Source organism: Solanum tuberosum, unplaced genomic scaffold, assembly GCF_000226075.1.
Source record: "Solanum tuberosum cultivar DM 1-3 516 R44 unplaced genomic scaffold, SolTub_3.0 scf00396, whole genome shotgun sequence".
Classification (NCBI taxonomy): Eukaryota; Viridiplantae; Streptophyta; class Magnoliopsida; order Solanales; family Solanaceae; genus Solanum; species Solanum tuberosum.
The window spans coordinates 27,152-46,176 of NW_006239319.1; the positions used below are offsets into that span (position 1 = coordinate 27,152).

General features: G+C 33.9%; 2 protein-coding genes across 2 annotated transcripts; both read left to right on the plus strand.

Annotated features, from left to right (window-relative positions):
• The first annotated feature begins 767 nt into the window (after nucleotides 1-767).
• Nucleotides 768-5,351, plus strand: LOC102581931 (4-hydroxy-tetrahydrodipicolinate synthase, chloroplastic-like). Its single transcript, XM_006362318.2, has 3 exons — nucleotides 768-897; nucleotides 1,000-1,083; nucleotides 4,117-5,351. Exons 1-3 carry the CDS (start codon nucleotides 836-838, stop codon nucleotides 5,042-5,044), a joined length of 1,074 nt encoding a protein of 357 aa, XP_006362380.1. The 5' UTR covers nucleotides 768-835; the 3' UTR covers nucleotides 5,045-5,351.
• Nucleotides 5,352-17,099: 11,748 nt separating this feature from the next.
• LOC102583359 (uncharacterized) lies at nucleotides 17,100-18,749 on the plus strand. Its single transcript, XM_006362323.2, has 2 exons — nucleotides 17,100-17,452; nucleotides 18,239-18,749. The coding sequence occupies exons 1-2, from the start codon at nucleotides 17,175-17,177 to the stop codon at nucleotides 18,726-18,728; spliced, it is 768 nt and encodes a 255-aa protein (XP_006362385.1). The 5' UTR covers nucleotides 17,100-17,174; the 3' UTR covers nucleotides 18,729-18,749.
• The last annotated feature ends 276 nt before the right edge of the window (nucleotides 18,750-19,025 follow it).

A 19,025-nucleotide genomic window follows, 5' to 3' on the forward strand; every position in this document is an offset into this window, starting at 1 on the left:
TTTAGATATTTTTGTGATTATGAATTATTTCATTAAGAATATAAATAAAGTTATAAAGTTAAAATTATTTTTAATAATATTAAAATAATTTATTTTTTAAAACGAAAAAAAGAAGAAGAAGAAGCGCATGAAATGAAAAGAAAGGTGTATATATTTTGTTGAGAATAATTAAGAAAAATAAAATGAGCCAAGTAAATTACTCCTTCTTTCTTATTTATACGTCGTTTTTACTAACTTGTATTTCAAAATCAATGCATAAATGACATTATTTTTTCTATTTAACCTTGAGAGTTATTTACTTTGAAAATATAAATTTGACCAACATAAGAAAACTAAATAATGTAATTCATGTTTATTGATCAATTTATTTAATCAAAATAAATTAATTCATGCTCATTAATTGAAAAACTCATTTCCAAATAACACAAAATAAGATTATAATGATAAACCTACCAATTTTTATTTTTTTAAAAAAAGCTAAAAGCTAAAATAGTGATAAGATGTGATTATGAGTGTTATTAAATGGTAAGATGAATACAAATTCTCAATTGGAAGGCAGGTTCCTAAAGGGCCCATAACTAAAGAGGATCAGAGAAAATTCAAAGGCTACAAAAACGTGCATGAGGTGACTTTCATGATTGAGTTAAATGACAGAAATGCCCTTAATCATCCCGCCAGAAAACCCTAAGCCTATTTCCTTAGATTTTATAAAAACGTGTTGCGCCTCTTTCCTTATATATATAGTATATAATAAAAACGTGTTGCGCCTCTTTTCTCTCTCGCCGTTGGCCATTTCTTTCTTTTCTCTCCGTTTACACATTTCCGATAGGGAGAAATGTCATCCTCAATTACAAATTGCTGCCATTTCTATGTTGAACGTGCCAGAACAACAAACAGGTATGTATGTTGCTCGACATCAACAAAGTTTTGTGCCTTATCGTCAAATGATGATCAAGTTCTTAATTTCTGTACTGTGAATTGATTATTGTTTGCTAACAGGAGAACTGCAACATGGAAGTCACCAAGAGCAGCAGTAATTCCATGTATCCACCTCCCGATGCGCAGTAATGAAGTTAAAAATAGGTAATATCCACCTGCAGTTGATTTGGGATTAAATGTGATCTATCATATGAACAAGTTTTTTTTTTTCCTTTTCCTTCAGTATTCTTACTGTTGTGCGATTGACTGGTTGAAGTGCACACTGGTTTTGTGCATTATTGGATAATGCCACTTCCTTGTGTTTCTTGTTTGGGTATGCCAGACAATAGTACATGACATCTTGATTATTTTTGTATAATTGGAATGTAGTGGTGAAATGGTTAGGAAAAACTATAGGTTGTTGGAGATGATAGAAGAAATAATGTAGTATATTCACCAATTTTACTTACGAAAATAAGTACAGTGAACATCAAAATTGACTTAATTGTAGTAGATAACACAATTTGTAGTTGGCAGATTCAAAGTTTGTAAACCGTGTTGCTGTCACGATCCAAAAACACAAGTCAATTATTGGGATAGGTAAGCCAATCCCAATAATTTTATCGTTTCAATTTAATAAACCAATTGGAAAAGTAAGTGACAAGCAAAATATCAGAAACACAAAGTCTTTCACAAAATGAAATGCAGAAAAAATGAAATACCATCCAAGATTGGTGTCATAACGACTTGTGTTTTTGGGTCATGACTATTTGATATTAGAGTAGGTAAAGAGTTGTGACAATTCAAAATCGCGTGATAAGGAAATAACCAATCAATTTCTAGGATAGCATCAAAGTCTATCATATTTAAGACCTTCAAATTTGTTTGGGCATCATATCTCATCAAAGTAACTACACACAATCGATATTCCACGATGGAATCCCCAACAAGAGTAGAAACATGTACATGCAAATAAAGTGACTCACATAACATATCCAGACTCGAAGCAATGTATGTAGACATATAAGAATATGTTGAGCTTAGTTCAAATAGTATTGTAACCGATCGATGGCAAACTGGAATAATACATGTGATAACATTAGATGAGCCTATGCTTCTGGCCTACTCAGAAAATCATAACAATGGGCACAACCGCTCTTAGACTATAAACATCCACGACCACCACCACGGTCGGAATGGAAACCACATTTGACTAATAAACATGTCATGTGCATTGATAAGCAAAAGATGTTTAGAAGGTTTAGGATGTTGAATCATCTGACCTAGGAGTCGAGGTTACTTAGGGAGGGGTTATCACCCTGTCTGACAAACCCATTCATACCATTGTCTGAGATTATGTCGGACGTAGTACTTCCAGTTCAATACAAACTTCATAGTGCTCATCATTGTGACCTTTAGGCCGTGGAGGGCATTCAGGTTCCTCACATTAGCCTATGCCCCGTAGGGGTTGTTTAGAGTGTGGTGACACGGGACATTTCGTGATTGTCCCCAGACAGACATGGTAGTTTTCATGCTTTGACTTCTAAGGCCAGGGGCGAACCCACGTGTTGTCCAGGGGGTTCACCCGAACCCCCTCGATAAAAAATTACACTGTATATATAAGGTGAATTTTCTGGATTTATGTGGATATATATATTTTGAACCCCCTCAATGACAAGGTGAAGGAGATTGCCCAGCGGCAGCTCCCTTCAATATTAAGCCTGACGTCCAGGGATCGAATCCCTGGGTTAGCGTTTTTTTTTTTAGTTTTTTACTTTCAGTTCCAGTTCCGATTTTCATGGTTTTTTTAGTTTTTTTTTTTTAATAAAAAGTGCTAAAATGTGGTGTTAAACCCAAAAAATTCAAGGGTCCCATACTCCCATTCCTGAAAGCTAATTACTTTTTCACTTTCCAAATCCCTAAATCACTTTCTTGTTCTTCCCCAACACTCAAAACTCAAATATTAAAATCATCTCCCATAATATTCTATTGTTGATTTGACATATTTTAAAGGACTAACTTTTGTTTCACTGTAATCACTTATGTTAGTTTCGGATTTCTTGTAACGAAACTAACTTTTGTACCTATAAACTATATACTACTACTTCCTTGAATTTGTTTTTGTTGGCTTATTTACACGTTTATACTTTTATTTTTCGAACCCCCTGAATGAAAATCCTGGGTCCACCACTGTCTAAGGCTGCTCAACCTCCGATATGGGGAGGTGCACAAAGTGGTAGAGGCGGTTCTCATACGGGGAGAGGTGGATTCCATTCCGGTCGTGTGAAGTCTGAGGGCGATCATGCCTAGTGTTATGCATTTCCGAGTAGGGCAGAGCTTCAGATGTTGTTCTCACATTTATTATTCCAGTTTGTCATCGGTCGACTACAATATTATTTGATTCAGGCTCTACTTATTCTTATGTGTCTACATAATTTTCTTTGAGTTTGGACATGTTCTGTGAGTCGCTTGATTTGCCTATACATGTTTCTACTCCTGTTGGGGATTCCGTAGTGGTACATCGGTTTGTGTGTAGTTACTTTGATGGGATATGATACTTAAGCGAATTTGAAGGTCTTAGATATGGTAGACTTTGATGCTATCCGTGGAATGGATTGGTTATCTCCTAATCACGCGATTTTGAACTGTCAAAACCTTTTTACCCACTCTAATACTAAATTGTCATGATCCAAAAATACAAGTCGTTATGACACCTATGTTCCCAACCGATAGGTTAGCCAAACCCAATAGTTTTATCAATTTAATAAATCAGAATAAGAGATTAGAAGGCAATGGTGGTTCCTTGATCATAGTTTTATCATCTATTTGTGCGTGTGATTTGATGAATTGTTCGCCTGTTTGACATGTTATTCCTAGCCTTGTAATGAGGTCAGTTTTAGATTTCATACAGTTAGTCTTCCGTGAATTAACAGTATTAGGAACTATCTAGTATATTGAATGCTTAGGTATTGTCAACAAAATGGGACATGCATTATCATCTTGTTCTGATGAGCTATTAGCAACAATCGATGATATGCATTGGAAATGATAAACATTTCCCTGTAGGTAGCAATCGATGATACATGCTTTCCGTTTAGTTAACACAAACAGCTAATAGGTGAATATCAACATCAAGGAAATTTACAGGAGATACAACCACAATGTTAACATAAATTCATTTAACCTTCTCTTATGCAGGACATTTGCCGAGGACATAAAAAAACTTCGATTGATTACTGCAATTAAAACCCCATATCTACCAGATGGAAGATTCGATCTTGAGGCTTATGACGCCTTAGTAAATTTGCAAATTGAAAATGGTGTCGAGGGTGTGATTGTTGGTGGCACTACAGGTGAAGGTCAATTGATGAGCTGGGATGAACACATCATGCTCATTGGTCATACCATCAATTGTTTTGGTGGATCAATTAAAGTCATTGGAAACACAGGAAGCAACTCCACGAGGGAAGCAATCCATGCGACAGAACAAGGATTTGCTGTAGGTATGCATGCAGCTCTTCACATTAATCCTTACTATGGGAAGACCTCCATAGAGGGTTTGATTTCTCACTTTGACAGTGTGCTCCCTATGGGCCCTACTATCATTTACAATGTGCCATCACGAACTGGTCAAGACATTCCCCCTCATGTAATCCAGACATTAGCAAAGAGCCCTAACCTTGCTGGTGTCAAAGAGTGTGTAGGAAATGATAGAGTGGAGCAGTATACAAGTAATGGGTTGGTTGTGTGGAGTGGGAATGATGATGAATGCCATGACTCAAGGTGGCATCATGGTGCTACGGGAGTTATTTCTGTCACCAGCAACTTGGTTCCTGGTCTGATGCGTGATCTAATGTTTGGAGGAAATAACCCTGTTTTGAACTCAAAGCTAATGCCCTTGGTTGAATGGTTGTTTCATGAGCCAAACCCCATTGCTCTGAATACAGCTTTAGCTCAACTTGGGGTTGTGAGGCCTGTTTTTCGCCTTCCCTATGTTCCACTTACAAAGGCAAAGAGAGAGGAGTTTGTGAAGATTGTTGAGAAAATTGGACGGGAAAACTTTATTGGGGAAAGAGATGTCCAAGTTTTGGATGATAATGATATTTTTTTGGTTGGTAGGTATTAGTTTTTCCCCAATTGGTATTGAGAAGTAAGTTTTTGTTGTTAGCGGCTTAATTTGAAAAATTTCTTGACATGAAGATATCTTCTTTATGTTGTTTTTTACACGCATTCTTCTTGTTTGCTTTTCTCTTTTGGGAGGCATGTACATTGTAGCTGTTAGTTTCTGGACTGGATCATTTTCTTCTGTTTTCTCTGTTTACGGACTAGATCCTGGTTAATCTTCTTCTGCCTCGGCATGTTGTGGTGTATTGGTCAACTTTCTCCGAAGTACTTTATATAGATGAAGAGAAGAGTTACTATAATTTGTTTTAGAGGGTTGCAGTATATGGTTTACTTTTGCAACATCAGCAGAATCTGCCTTATCACAGTGCAAATAATTATGGTCACTTAACTTCAGCTACTCAATTATAAGCAACTTTCTGTATAGAGCTGGGAACATGAGTGTACTATAGTATCGTAAATTTTCTTCTACTTATTGCTTTAAGATATACATAAGATTAGCTCATGTGCCTAAAAAGATTCATAAAAAATGGGACTTTAGTTCATGACTATAGCTGGCAAGATTTTGCTGTTATATAGTCGTGTGATCATCATGATTCCACTTTAGTTTCGCGTCTTCTTGTATTAGTATTGACATGTTTATTAGTCTAATCCATCCCCGTTTAGGGACATTTTGGAGTATAATGCTGGTCTTCCAAACATCTGCATATAATTGAGGCATTGTAGAAAACATCATATTCCTTTGGAAATTACATATGTTATCCATTGTATTGAGGAGCCGAGGATCATACACTATTGCTTATTAAGCAAGGATCATACCATCCTAGTGTTAGTCTTATCAAGTTACTATAGTTGGTCATCTATGAGAAGGATGAAACAGAGAAAGGATTGAAATCAAAAGAAGAAAATGCTACTTTTAAACAAATTTTTCTAGCAATAGCCAATAGTCTCTCCATTTACCATAAGGAAAAGAAAAAGACGAAGTTGCATTGCCTGAGTAGATTTTGTCAATAGCATTGTGGATTTGGTTGCCCTCACTATGATAATGATGTTAACAACATAAACATTGGTTGAACCAGAGTTGACGGATAGATGGTGACAAGAACATGCTCTTTCAAGTTTTGTATAATTGGTGAATATTTAAAGGAATTAACTACAAATTTGAAATATAAATGTCTTTAAAGATGAGGGAAAGCACTTGGTTTATTCTTTCTAAACAAGAGGGGTTTGAGGAAGGAAGCATGTAATTTATTCTCCTAAAGTCAATTAACTTGCACATACTGTCACATTGGTTCACTTTAGGAAGGAAAGTATTTACTCATGGTAATGTGGTGACGTATAAAGAACTTACTCAAGAAAGTGCCACCAAAATTGAAGTGTCGATTGGGTGGTTTTGGCCATTATAGGAGTAATAAGCATAGGTTTAGGCTGAATTAGAGCAGTACTATCCCTAATTCAACGAGCTCTGCCATGTGTGTGATTTCAGAAGAAACGATCACAGACTTTGAAGCTTTAATGGAGCAAGGTAATAAATATACTACTCTCTCTTGATATCTCCTTCAACACTGTTAATTTGCTGTTCCTGACCCCTTTCATTTTAAGCAGTTGATGAAACACTCAAAACTACTTTTCAGGTTCGTGTTCTAACGTTCTTCCCTTTTTCCGACTTTCTTTCTCTCTGAACTGCCCCTTAATGCTATGTAGAGTTCAATTTCCTGTACTTTCTTCTCATGCTTACGCCTGTATTACTATATCTTAATTCAGCTCTGTTCTTAGGAGTTTTAGCTGTCAGTTGAGACTAGTCATACTTAAACGACGTTAACCTGATAACTGATTCACCATCTAGCCTTGTGATGGTTCTGAAACTCTATTTGACTTTAATCTGCATTCCTTTCCATTTCAGCCTCTGTAATCCTGTAAACAATAGTTTATCCGTTTTATATCGTTAATTAGAATTCTACTATTGGTTCCAGTATTTTTCCTATTAAAAAGTAAAAAAGAATAAACAAATGAATGAAGCATTTCATATGTTCTCATGGATTTTTAAGCCAGTTAGTGAGATTACCCATGTACTCGCTGCTCCTTTGTGGCACGTAATGTATACTTTTACTGCTTCTTTGTGACATGTTTGCAGACTTCCTTACATTTTTCTTTCATTTCGTTCATAGGGCTTAACAACCCAACTGATTTCTGTCATTATTGCTCTAACATTTACATTTCTTTTTGGAAAAAGGATTAAAGTGAAAGAAACTAATAGACTTATCAAAACAGAAGAAAGTTAAAGAAACCAAGAAAGCCTCATCATCCCGAAAAGTTTTCTAATGCTCATTCATTGAATTAGAGAAGCTTTTTTTGTTTTTTTTTAAAAAAAATATATTGAGGAAAATTACTATGCTTATATCTTATTTGGTGAAAGCATGAGTTCTCTTTGAGAATTGATGATCTGTTAGGATTCAGTGAGGTTTGTTGCATTTGGGACTAGACGATTCTGGAATATTGCGTTGCCAGAGTAATAGTAGCTACATCAGTCTCTAGAAAATATACAATATCCAAATAGAACACTAAAACTGAGTCCAATAGATGTTTTGTGATCGTGAATTGTTACCAACTGAGGCTTGGTTGTCCAAACAAAGAGCTGTAGATGAATATGAAAATAGCTTAATAATGCTGACCACTTTATTTCTTGACATCATCGTATGGGCTGGTATCTAAGATTCATGTCATAACTTTCATTGTGTGCGACTATTCTTAGTTCAGCTAAAACTTTGAAGTATGATAGAATCAGTTGAAATTAGATTGGTCACTCATTAAGTTTGAAATTTTGCCTTCCATGTATGGAATAAGATGGTCAGGTGTATTTGATACTTTTTTTTTTCTCCAAATGTTTCAGTTGCTTGATTCTTTGATGTTTAAGGGTCCTAAATGAGATAGATGATATTTTGGCAGTGAGCATTATGGAATCTTGTTATTGCTGTTAAGCAATCAGGTTTAGCCTATGTTGCTTGTACTCTTTAGAAATGTTGACGGATGCGTGTGGGGTGTATAAGTAATTGAGCAAGATGAAGCAAAAGATTGTTTGGTTAAGAAAGATGAAACAGAGAAAGGATTGAAAATCAAAAGAAGAATATGCTACTTTTAAACAAAACTTTCTTGCAATAAGTCTCTCCATTTACCATAAGAATAAAGAAAAAAAACAAAATTGCATGGGTTGAATGGTTCTTTCATGAGCCAAACCCCATTGCCATGGATAGAGCTTTAGCTCAACTCGGAGTTGTGAGGCCTGTCTTTCGCCTTCCATATGTTCCACTTACAAAGGCAAAGAGAGATGAATTAGTCATCCTGTTTGTTGTCTATGTGGTGCTATAAATGAAAAAATATAATCAAGGGTAACATGTCCCTCATCGACTGGAACAAAGGAATAAAGGGATTAAAATTGGTATAAGAAAAAAGGTATGAGCTCCAAGAAACATACTTACTTGAACGGGGTCAATGGGTGATCAATAAGGCCCATGACCTAGGTTGGTGACCTCCATTGCACTCTGGAGGGGTGCCCGCCTAAGGTCGGCCCAAGTGGTCGAGCCTACGTCATAATTTGCTGCAGCGGGGGCCTACGTTCGTGCGGCCCCTACCCAATTCTAAAACAAAATTTTAACATATTTCACCTTGTTATAGAAGTAAACTTCCAGTGAATAATGTCATTGCCAAAAGCAAACTTGGACAAACTCATTGAGTCCAGCATTCTTGCTGTAGCTTATAGATACACAAAAGATGAAAAACTATAAGCCATTTTATTTATGGAAAACACTTTGCAGATTGTTTGTGTATGAGTTGTTGAATAATGGGACATTAGCAAGTTTCCTTTTTGGTGATCTAACATTGACATATACGGAATCAGAGGCTCATGTAGCTTGGGATCTCCAGGGGACTCTTGTATTTGCACGGGTGCTCGTGTAGCACACGGATCATCCATTGTGACCTAACGCCTAAAGAACATATACACTTCTTGATGATCCAAGAATATCAGATTTTGGATTAGCAAAGTTACTGAAGATGGATCAACCCGAGACTCAAACAGCGATAATTGACAAGAGGAACGAAAGGATATGTTGCACCATAATGGTTTCGGGACATACCAATCAAGCTTTTTGTGTTCTACTCCTAGAAATCATCTTATGTAGGAGAAATGTGGACTTTGGTGAAGAAAGAGCAAAATGGAAGTTACATGATTTGCTCATATACCAGGGTTCATAAGATTTTATTATTTTGTTAAAACTTTTCCAAGAGTGGCATTTTTTCTCTTAAGAGATCCGAAAAAGATTTGTTTATTGTGCATATTAAGTGCTTTTAAGAGAGCTGTAAAGATGTGTTTGTTGTTTATGTGGTGCTATAAGTTGAAAAATAAAATCAAGGGCAAAATGTTCCTCATCGACTGAAATGAAGAAAACAGAATCTGGATGGATATAAAAGGATAGGAAGGAGCCACATGAAACATACTTACCAGGATGGGGTCAATGGGCGATCAATAAGACCCATGGCCTAGGCTGTTGACTTCCATTGCACTTTGGAAGGATCTCCGCCTAAGGTCGGCCCAAGTGATTGAGCCTACGTCATAATTGGTGATAGTGGGGGTCTGCCGCGCGGCTCCTTCCCAATTCTTAAACAAAATTTAATTGAGATTCTAGTTTGTTGAAAATAGAATGCAGGCCCTTCACTTGAAAGTAGTCCAGTTGTGCGCTTAATTTTAATTTTAATTTTTAGAGGTAATTATACTAGTGACAATTACATGTTAGTACTCATCTAATGGTAAATTTTTTAGCATTCTTTGTTAATATGCATATTTATTGTTGCTAAAAACTTTTCTTGTTGTAGTGTTTCCCTCTCAACTTTCAACTGAAATTACGAGTTCGGCAGAACACAAGGTAGTGTTGGCTTAAACCCTATCCACTCCACTTTGTGTTGGTTTCAAAATCTTAGCTTGAGACTAGGGATGGCAATGGGGCGGGGGCAAATGCGTGACAGGGTGGGTTTAAGGCTATGCGAGGAGGGATGAGTTTAAGGTTGTGCAGGGCGGGTTGAAGTGTGTTGTTTGAAACTAATGCGGGCTGGGGCGGTTGCGGATGTGTGTGATTTTATGCGGGTTCAAATTTAATTTTAACTTTTTACATGTTATAAGAGTGATAGAGCATTATTTATTAAGATAATTTTTTTAAAGCTACTAAAATATTCAAGATAGTAAAGGAAAATAGTTCAATAAAAAATAATACGATTTCTTACATGTTTCCCAATTGACCTCTAACAAATAATTTTTTAAGTAATTATCTATTAAATTAATATAACTTGATGAAAAATGAATTTATTTTTATGAATTTTATATCAAACTTAAATAGAAAAAAAGAATTATGTGGGGCGCGGGGCGGATCCATGCGGGGTAGGTTGAAAATGAAAAAAATTGTTATGCAAGATAGAACGGGATGGGTTAAAAATTTTGCGGATTAAGCTCAACCCCATTGCCATTCCTACTCGAGACACAACGATCCTTATATTACTCAATGCCATTACAACTCCAACTTAAAGTAACCACAAAAGAGGCAAACCTGAGCCTTCACCAAAAAATCACACCGCATATATAATGTTAAAATTATTTTTATTATTGAATCCTCTTGCCTTTTTTGTGTGTACTTTTTTCTATTTTTGAATTTCATTAGTAAAAATTCTGACTTCGTGCACAATTCAAGTATATTCATGATACTGGCCAAAATATTCTATGTGACATTTCATCGATCAGCTTGTGACCATATATTCAAAATCATCAAGAAACATGATTATTTTTGTTCATATAGATATTAAAGGAGTGAGGCAAGTACCACACGTTGAATAATAAGTAAATACAAACTTTGTCGTAATATAAAACAAACACATAAATTCGTAGCAAAACTTACGCAGCCACGCAGTGAGCACAAAGCGAACTATTCTTTCGCCTTTTACTAAAGAATATCGTGTGCGCGCTGCAATTAGTGGCATACACCAATTTTTGGAGGGGTTCTCTTTTTTGAGTACCCCAATAAATCTAGTTTCAACAATTTTTTATTTTTGTTCTTACAAGAGTGTTATTATTATTTTGAAGGTATGAAAATTCTTTTATATAGATTTAAAATTGCAGAATGTTTCTTGGAAATGCTTTGGTTGATTTGAAGTCGAAATTTTATATAGATATATAATTTGAATTTTCTTTAACTATATTTTTTTTCTCATAAATATGAAAATTCTTCAATTTATGAAAACAAGGGGGTGTTTCAAATTAACATTCGGTTTGATTTTAAATTTATAAAAAAGTAGAAGCCGGATTATTTACGAGTATGTAACACATGAAAATATGTGAAGTTGTAGAGGAGGATATCAGCTCATAAGTAGTAGAAGTAAAGATTGGATCAACTCTCCCTGAGAGGGACAGTGTGATGGAACAAAAGTTACCTATGTTTGACAACCAATTGTAGGGATGGCAAGGGGGGTTACCTTATGTGGGGCAGGGCGGGTATGGCTTTATGCGGGTGCGGTCCGAGGTGGGTTGAAACTTCTTTTAAGGAAGGTAAGGTGGGTGCGGGTTGTGAAAATTGCAACTCCCTCTCAATATATGCTCGCCACTTTCTTCCACTTTCTTTTGCTTCAAGTTTTTGATGGAGTTCACTTTACAAAACTTGACATTGTTTTATATAACAAAAAAAAAAAACATTGTTTTATATTTTCATTGATATCAATCATTTATTTAGTTCTCAATGAGATGTTCTACAAGATTTCAGCTACTCAATTTCACTTAATTAGTTTCTAATATTGAGAAAAATATTCATAAGTTAGTCCAGGCTTCTCTCTTTAGCTACTTTATCACTGTTTTTTTTCAAATATTTTAACACTTAAGCTACACTATAATTTTCTGGAAACACTTAAGCTACACTATAATGAAGCCTTATAATTTTCTTGAAATTGTATTATTTTGTGTTTGACAAAAATAATAATTTAGAAACTAAATGAAACATAAGCTTGACCCACAGATTCACTAACCCTTTCTATCAAACAAGAAAAAATATTTATTTCCCCAACTACATGATTGAGACAATGATCTCTCTATCTATGTATATGCTAGTAGGAAATAGTATAACAGTTACAAGTTTATTTATTTAGCAGAAAAATAAAAAAAAGTTTTATGAATTTTATTTGTTAAGTGAAACTCAATTAAGAAAAAAAAAAAAACTATGCGGCATGAAGTGGAGCGGGTCTATGTGGGGCTGATTGAAAACACAATTTTTTGTTATGTGGGGCGGGGTGGATTGAAAACACAATTTTTTGTTATGTGGGACGGAGCAAGGAGGGTTAGTATGTTTGCGGGTCTGTGCGGGTTTGCCATGGATACAGCTTTAGCTCAACTCGGGAGTTGTGAGGCCTGTCTTTCACCTTCCATATGTTCCACTTACAATGGCAAAGAGAGATGAATTAGTCATCCTGTTTGTTGTCTATGTGGTGCTATAAATGAAAAAAAATATAATCAAGGGTAACATGTCCCTCATCGGCTGAAACAAAGGAATAAAGGGATTAAAATGGGTATAAGAAAAAAGGTATGAGCTACAAGAAACATACTTACATGGACGGGGTCAACGGGTGATCAATAAGGCCTATGGCCTAGGTTGGTGACCTCCATTGCACTTTGGAGGGGTGTCCGCTTAAGGTCGGCCTAAGTGGACGAGCCTACATCATAATTTGTTGCAGCGGGGGCCTGTGTTTGTGCGGCCCCTACCCAATTCTAAAACAAAATTTTGTCAAACCTTTTCCAAGAGTGGCATTTTTTCTCTTAAGAGATCCGAGAAGATTTGTTTATTGCACATATTAAGTGCTATAAATTAAAGGAAAAAAAACATGAAATCAAACAGAAAGTGGAGGTATTTTTGTTATGAAATACGAATACAGGGAAAACAAGGGCAACCTCACCGGTTGATACAATTAATGAGCGATCAACAAGACCCATGACCGAAGTTGGTGACCTTTATTGCATTGCAGGGGCGCTTGCCTAAGGTTGACCCAAATAGTAGAGCCTATGTTATAATTTGTAGCACTGTGGGACTCTATTCAATCCATGTGGCCCCTACCCAATTTTTAAACATTTTTTTCTTATTTCTGGTTACTAATACATGGTGTCTGCTAAACTTGGGGTTCAATTGTAAAAATTGAACATGTTTTTATTGGTTTAGTTTTTGTATTTACAAAGTGATTTATATGTACTGTAAGAGCAAAAAATAATTAATCAATTGCTCCAGACTCAGCTAATGTCGTTAACCTGAGATATCGAATAAAGGCCCTATAACACATGAATTTCGACATTCATTGTCACTAAAATATTTTTTTAACGTCATTTTTGTTCCTGGTTCGTAGTAGTTCTTGGCTAACATAACGTTATTTGTCCATGAGTATGTCATTGTTCTTTTAAGAGAGCTGTAAAGATGTGTTTGTTGTTTATGTGGTGTTATAAGTTGAAAAAATAAATCAAGGGCAAAATGTCCCTCATCGACTGAAACGAAGGAAAACAGAATCTGGATGGATATAAAAGGATAGGAAGGACCCACATGAAACATACTTACCTGGACGGGGTCAATGGGAAATCAATAATGGGTCGTTTGGTGTAATGGATAAGGGAAGTAAATCCCGGGATAAATTTTAAGTACCCTTTATTTCCTTGTTTGGTTGGAAAGCTTGGGATAACTTATCCCAAGATTATGAATTAGTACCGGGATAAGTTATCCCTCACATTGGGTGATATAGTAATCCCGGGATAATTTATCTCGGGATAAAATAGGTAAATGACAAATATATCCCTTTAAATCCTTTTATACATCATTTTTCACATTTATTTATATTTACATTATTTTTAATATCATGTATAATAATATTTACTACTTCTTATTTTTATGATAATCATTCATATTTTTCTATTAAAAAAATTTAACACTATATAAATATAATTTTTATTTGACTATGTTTATTTATTTTGATTTCTCATTAAATTTTCTTCTCTTTAACAAACTAAAGAGGGAAGTTCAATTTTTAAGCTAAATAAAAAAAAGTTATATTTTTTAAATACACATGGCACTTATCATGGGAATACATAAACAAAAATATTTATGTTAAATAAAATAAAGTTTATTTAAAAAATAAATAACTAAAGCTCGCAAAGAAAATTTAAAAAATTAAATAAAGTGAAGGGTAATTTTGTAAACAAACAACTTGTTTTTAAAATTTATCAATATATATTATTTTGAATACAACAAACCAAACACTGAATAAGAACTAATTCCAGCACAACTTATCCCATCATAACTAATTCCAACATAACATATCCCATCATAACTCATTTTCAAACCAAACGACCCCTAAGACTCATGGCCTAAGCTGGTGACTTCCATTGCACTTTGGAAGGGTGCCCGCCTAAGGTCGGACCAAGTGGTCTAGCCTATGTCATAATTTGTGATAGTGGGGCACGCGTTTGCGCGGCCCCTTCCCAATTCTTCAATAAAATTTAATTGAGATTCTAGTTTGTTGAAAACAGAATATAGACCCTTCACTTGAATTTTTTTTATTTTTTTTATAGGTAATTATACTAGTGACAATTACATGTTAGTACTCATCTAATGGTAAAATTTTTAGCATTCTTTGTTAATGTGCATATTTATTGCTACTAATTTTTTAATTTTTTTTTATATAGTCGTTCCTTCTCAACCTTGAAATTGCGAGTTCGGCATTACTCAATGCCATTACAACACCAACTTAAAGTAACCACAAAAGAGGCAAAGCTGAGTCTGCACCAAACAATCACACAGCATATATAATGTTAAAAATTAGTTTTCGTTCATACAGATATTAAAGGAGTGAGGCAAGTACCACACCGTCGAATAATAAGTAAATATAAACTTTGTTGTAATATAAAACAAACACATCAAACCGTACCAAAACTTACGCAGCCACGCAGTGAGCACAGAGCGAACTATTCTTTCGCCTTTTACTAAAGAATACCGTGTGTGCGCTGCAATTAGTGGCATACACCAATTTTTGGAGGGGTTCTCTTTTCTGAGTACCCCAACAAGTCTAGTTTCAACTGTTTTTTATTTTTGTCCTTACAGGAGTGTTCTTATTTTTGAGGTGTAGGAAAATTCTTTTGTATAGATTTAAAATTGCAGAATGATTTTTTGGAAATGATTTGATTTCAAGTTGAAATTTTATTTAGATATATAATTTGGAATTTATTTAATTGTATTTTTTTCTCATAAATATAAAAATTCTTCAATTTATGAAAACATGGGTGTGTTGTAAATTAATATTCGATTTGGTTTTAAATTTTAAAAACAGTAGAAGCCGGATTAATTATGAGAGTATGTAACACTGAAAATATGTGAAGTTGTAGAGGAGGATATTAGTTCACAAGTAGTAGAAGTACAGATTGGATCAACTCTACCTGAGTATGGCTATTTAGGAATTAGAGGGGCATGGAACAAAAGGTTACCTATGTTTGACAACCAATTGTGTGCCAAAAATGTTCAATCATTAAAGCTTGATTTTGAATTTTGGCGTGCTGCAAATGTGAATTGTTTTGAGTGAATAATATATTGAAAGATTTGAAACATCGAGCGGAGCTCATATATAAAATTTGGGAGTGTTAAGAGGAGATTTTGAGTTGGTTGGGATTGTCAGACTCCATTATCTATTAAAGCTTCTTCAAAGCTTGATTTTGACGTGCCGCAAACGTAAATTGTTATTTTCTTCCACTATCAGTATCATATAGGATTGACTTTTTAAAAAAGAAATAAATAAGAAACAATTAAGAGAAAAATATTGAAGTCACAATTTTTATTTTTATTTTTGTTTTCCACTCGGTGTCCGGAGCCCACATAGGAGCATCAACTAAATCTAGATCGCGCACTGCAGGGCCCATTCGGGGGTGACGCTCCCAACAAGATTTTCTCCATACTCAGGGCTCGAACCCGAGATCTCTGGTTAAGGGTGAAACACTCTTATCAGTGCACCACAACCCATGTTGGTTACAATCTTATTTATTAAACTCTAAATTAGTAGAAATTATATTCTTATATTTTTTAAAATTAAAATATTGAGGAATTGAAACATACCTCCATGATACCACGACAATATGTAGATATATCGTAATGATATAATGGATGATTGAATAATCTTATCGAAAGACTGAAGCAAACCTCAAAGAAAACATTGTTCAACTACTCATTGATACCACCAGAATATATTATACTTTGATGGTATCAAGGAGGAAGAAACAATCCTTCAATGAAGACATTGCTCAATTACTCTTTGATATCACCAGAGTGTATCCATATATTGTAATAGCATCGAAGAGGAAAAAAAGGGTGGGCGCTGATATCAACATGATGTCAGCGCGCAAAAAAATTTAATATATATCATTTTAAAATAAAAAGAGGATATGAAAGTAACGATACATTTAAAAGTAAATATTTTATTTTTTGGGAGTTCTATTCCTAACAGGTTGGGCCTTAGATAATATTCCACAAATAGAAAGTGCTAGGAAATACCCGAGTATGCACCATCCCAAATGAATTATTACTTTCTAAAAGAAAATTAAGATACTTAAATTAAATGATACGAAGAAGATATTATTTTTTTAAAACATAAGTCAAGTTTTATATTTTTATTTTCTTAGAAAATAAATTGTTATAATTATTTTCTGAACAAAAGGTAAGAAACTTAAATTGCATTATTATCAAATTATCCTTTAATCTACCGATATTAAATATTTTATATGAAAAATCAAAATTAAAGAGTTGCAGAAAAAGAAAAGCGATATTTTTTTTAAAATAGACTAAAATGGAAAGTCAAACAAACAAATCAGAGAAAACACATTTTTTTCCGTATACTTGACTATCGAATGTAATTCATTATTTTTGATTGACTTGTTAAATGTGTAACTTTCCCTACATTTAAAGGAAAAATCTTGGGAGATTTTTTTAAAAGCAATATCTGATTTTTGAAGTGAGAAAAAATGAACCACAAATTAAAAACCATCACAATAAAAGAGACAAAAAAGATGCAGCTAGGAAAATCATTCTTCTATGGCTAATAACATTTCTATCAGTCTCCCAAAATTCAATCAAACTCTAATATCTTTTACTAACATATCTTCACTCTCTAATTTTCCATACTCAAAGGTTCATTTCCATAACCAATTATATTATCATCAATTCAAGGAGACCAATTACACTTCACCATCATCATATAGTTATCGCCTTTTTTCTCGAAGGAGTTTTGTGGAGGACGAAGATGATCATAAATCGAAAAACTATAATTTCCAAGAAGCTGTGGCGCTTTTTAATAGCAGAGATTATTACAGGTAAAAATAACAAATTATAAAATGATTCGTTATGTAATGTTTTCCAAGTTTGCTTAGGTCAAAATTGGTTCAGTCTAATATGACCATTCTCCTTTCCTTATCTATCTTTTTTATAAAAAATAATAATTGTGAAAGTTAATCTATTTTTCTTAAATTATTAGTTTAGTTAATTCACACAATTCCCAATTGCTTAATTTGATAATGTATATCTGGACTGGATTTGCATTTTGACTTGTCACGTTAGACTATTTAGACCCCTTTTAATTTCTTTTGAGGTTACTCTTTTAAATTATGTTTTCAAGTTCTACTTGGTCAAATTTTTAAAATCAACTTATTTTGAAAAGTAATTTTTAAAAAAGTATTTTGGTAAGAAATTATTTGTATTTGATGAATAAACTTTTAAGACACTTTTGAGAAAAAAATATTATTTGGTCAATCTTTATAAAAGTAAGTTATAAATGTATTTTTCAAAAAAGTAATTTTGGAAAAAAATTACTTTTTTACTTTTGGAAAACAGTTTTTGTTACTCCCCTCATTTATTATTTTTACTTATTTGACCTCTCAAAAATTTAGCCAAACAGGCTATAAATTTCGTGGTCTTTGAAAGCAGTTTAAACATTTTTTCTTTTATGACAGATAAATTTAGTCTACTGGGCAAACGGGAACAAAATTTAAATTCTTATAAAAAAATGAATTTTATGCAAATAACCCCAATGTCAATCCGTTTATAGTTAGGCGGATTAAACATGTTACTGAAATATGAATTTATTTTGCCACCTCTGACAGATGTCACGATGTTCTTGAAGCCCTTTGGAACGAATCCCAAGAGCCGATTCGAACTCTACTCCACGGAATTCTTCAATGTGCTGTAGGATTCCATCACTTATTCAACAAAAATCACAAAGGAGCAATGATGGAATTGGGAGAAGGACTATGTAAGCTTAGAAAATTCAACTTTGAAAATGGACCATTTTATGAGTTTGAAAAAGAAATTTCACAAGTTTTGGATTTCATCTATAGAACACAAATAGAAGTTGCTGCTTGTGGTGATGATATTTGTGTAACTATGGATCAATCAGAAAGATCATATCAACTTCTTGGTGGCTTTGCAGCAGGACAACAACTTTATAGCTTGGTTAGTGATAGTTACCAAGATGATTATTGCTATCTTGTTTTCTCATCTGGAAAATATCAAGAAAATGTAGAACAACTTAGGATAAAACTTCCAACTATTGATGCTTCTGAAGAAAATCTTAAGGAGTTGGAGTATAATTGATACAAACAATTTTCGTCTGAGCAGAGTTATTCAGTATTTGTGTGAATGAAAAGCAACAGATACGTACCGCGCGTTGTGCGGCTATATATAAATTTATGATTAATTTAATTTCATGAAACATCAAATAGTTGAAATATTTTTACATATTTGTCCTTTATTATTTTTATGTTGTATTGACATATTAATATATTTTTCATATTAACAATTTATTAGTTAAAAATATTTCACATGAAAAGTAAAATATCATAAGATTAAATGACATGTTAATATATTTTTTTTCAAATTCAAAAGATTCAA

Coding starts and splice junctions, on each gene's coding strand:
- LOC102581931 (XM_006362318.2), top strand. CDS start 836: ATGTCATCCTCAATTACAAATTGCTGCCATTTCTATGTTGAACGTGCC. Junction 898..999: donor CGTGCCAGAACAACAAACAG/GTATGTATGTTG, acceptor GTTTGCTAACAG/GAGAACTGCAACATGGAAGT. Junction 1,084..4,116: donor AGTAATGAAGTTAAAAATAG/GTAATATCCACC, acceptor TCTCTTATGCAG/GACATTTGCCGAGGACATAA.
- LOC102583359 (XM_006362323.2), top strand. CDS start 17,175: ATGGCTAATAACATTTCTATCAGTCTCCCAAAATTCAATCAAACTCTA. Junction 17,453..18,238: donor AATAGCAGAGATTATTACAG/GTAAAAATAACA, acceptor CACCTCTGACAG/ATGTCACGATGTTCTTGAAG.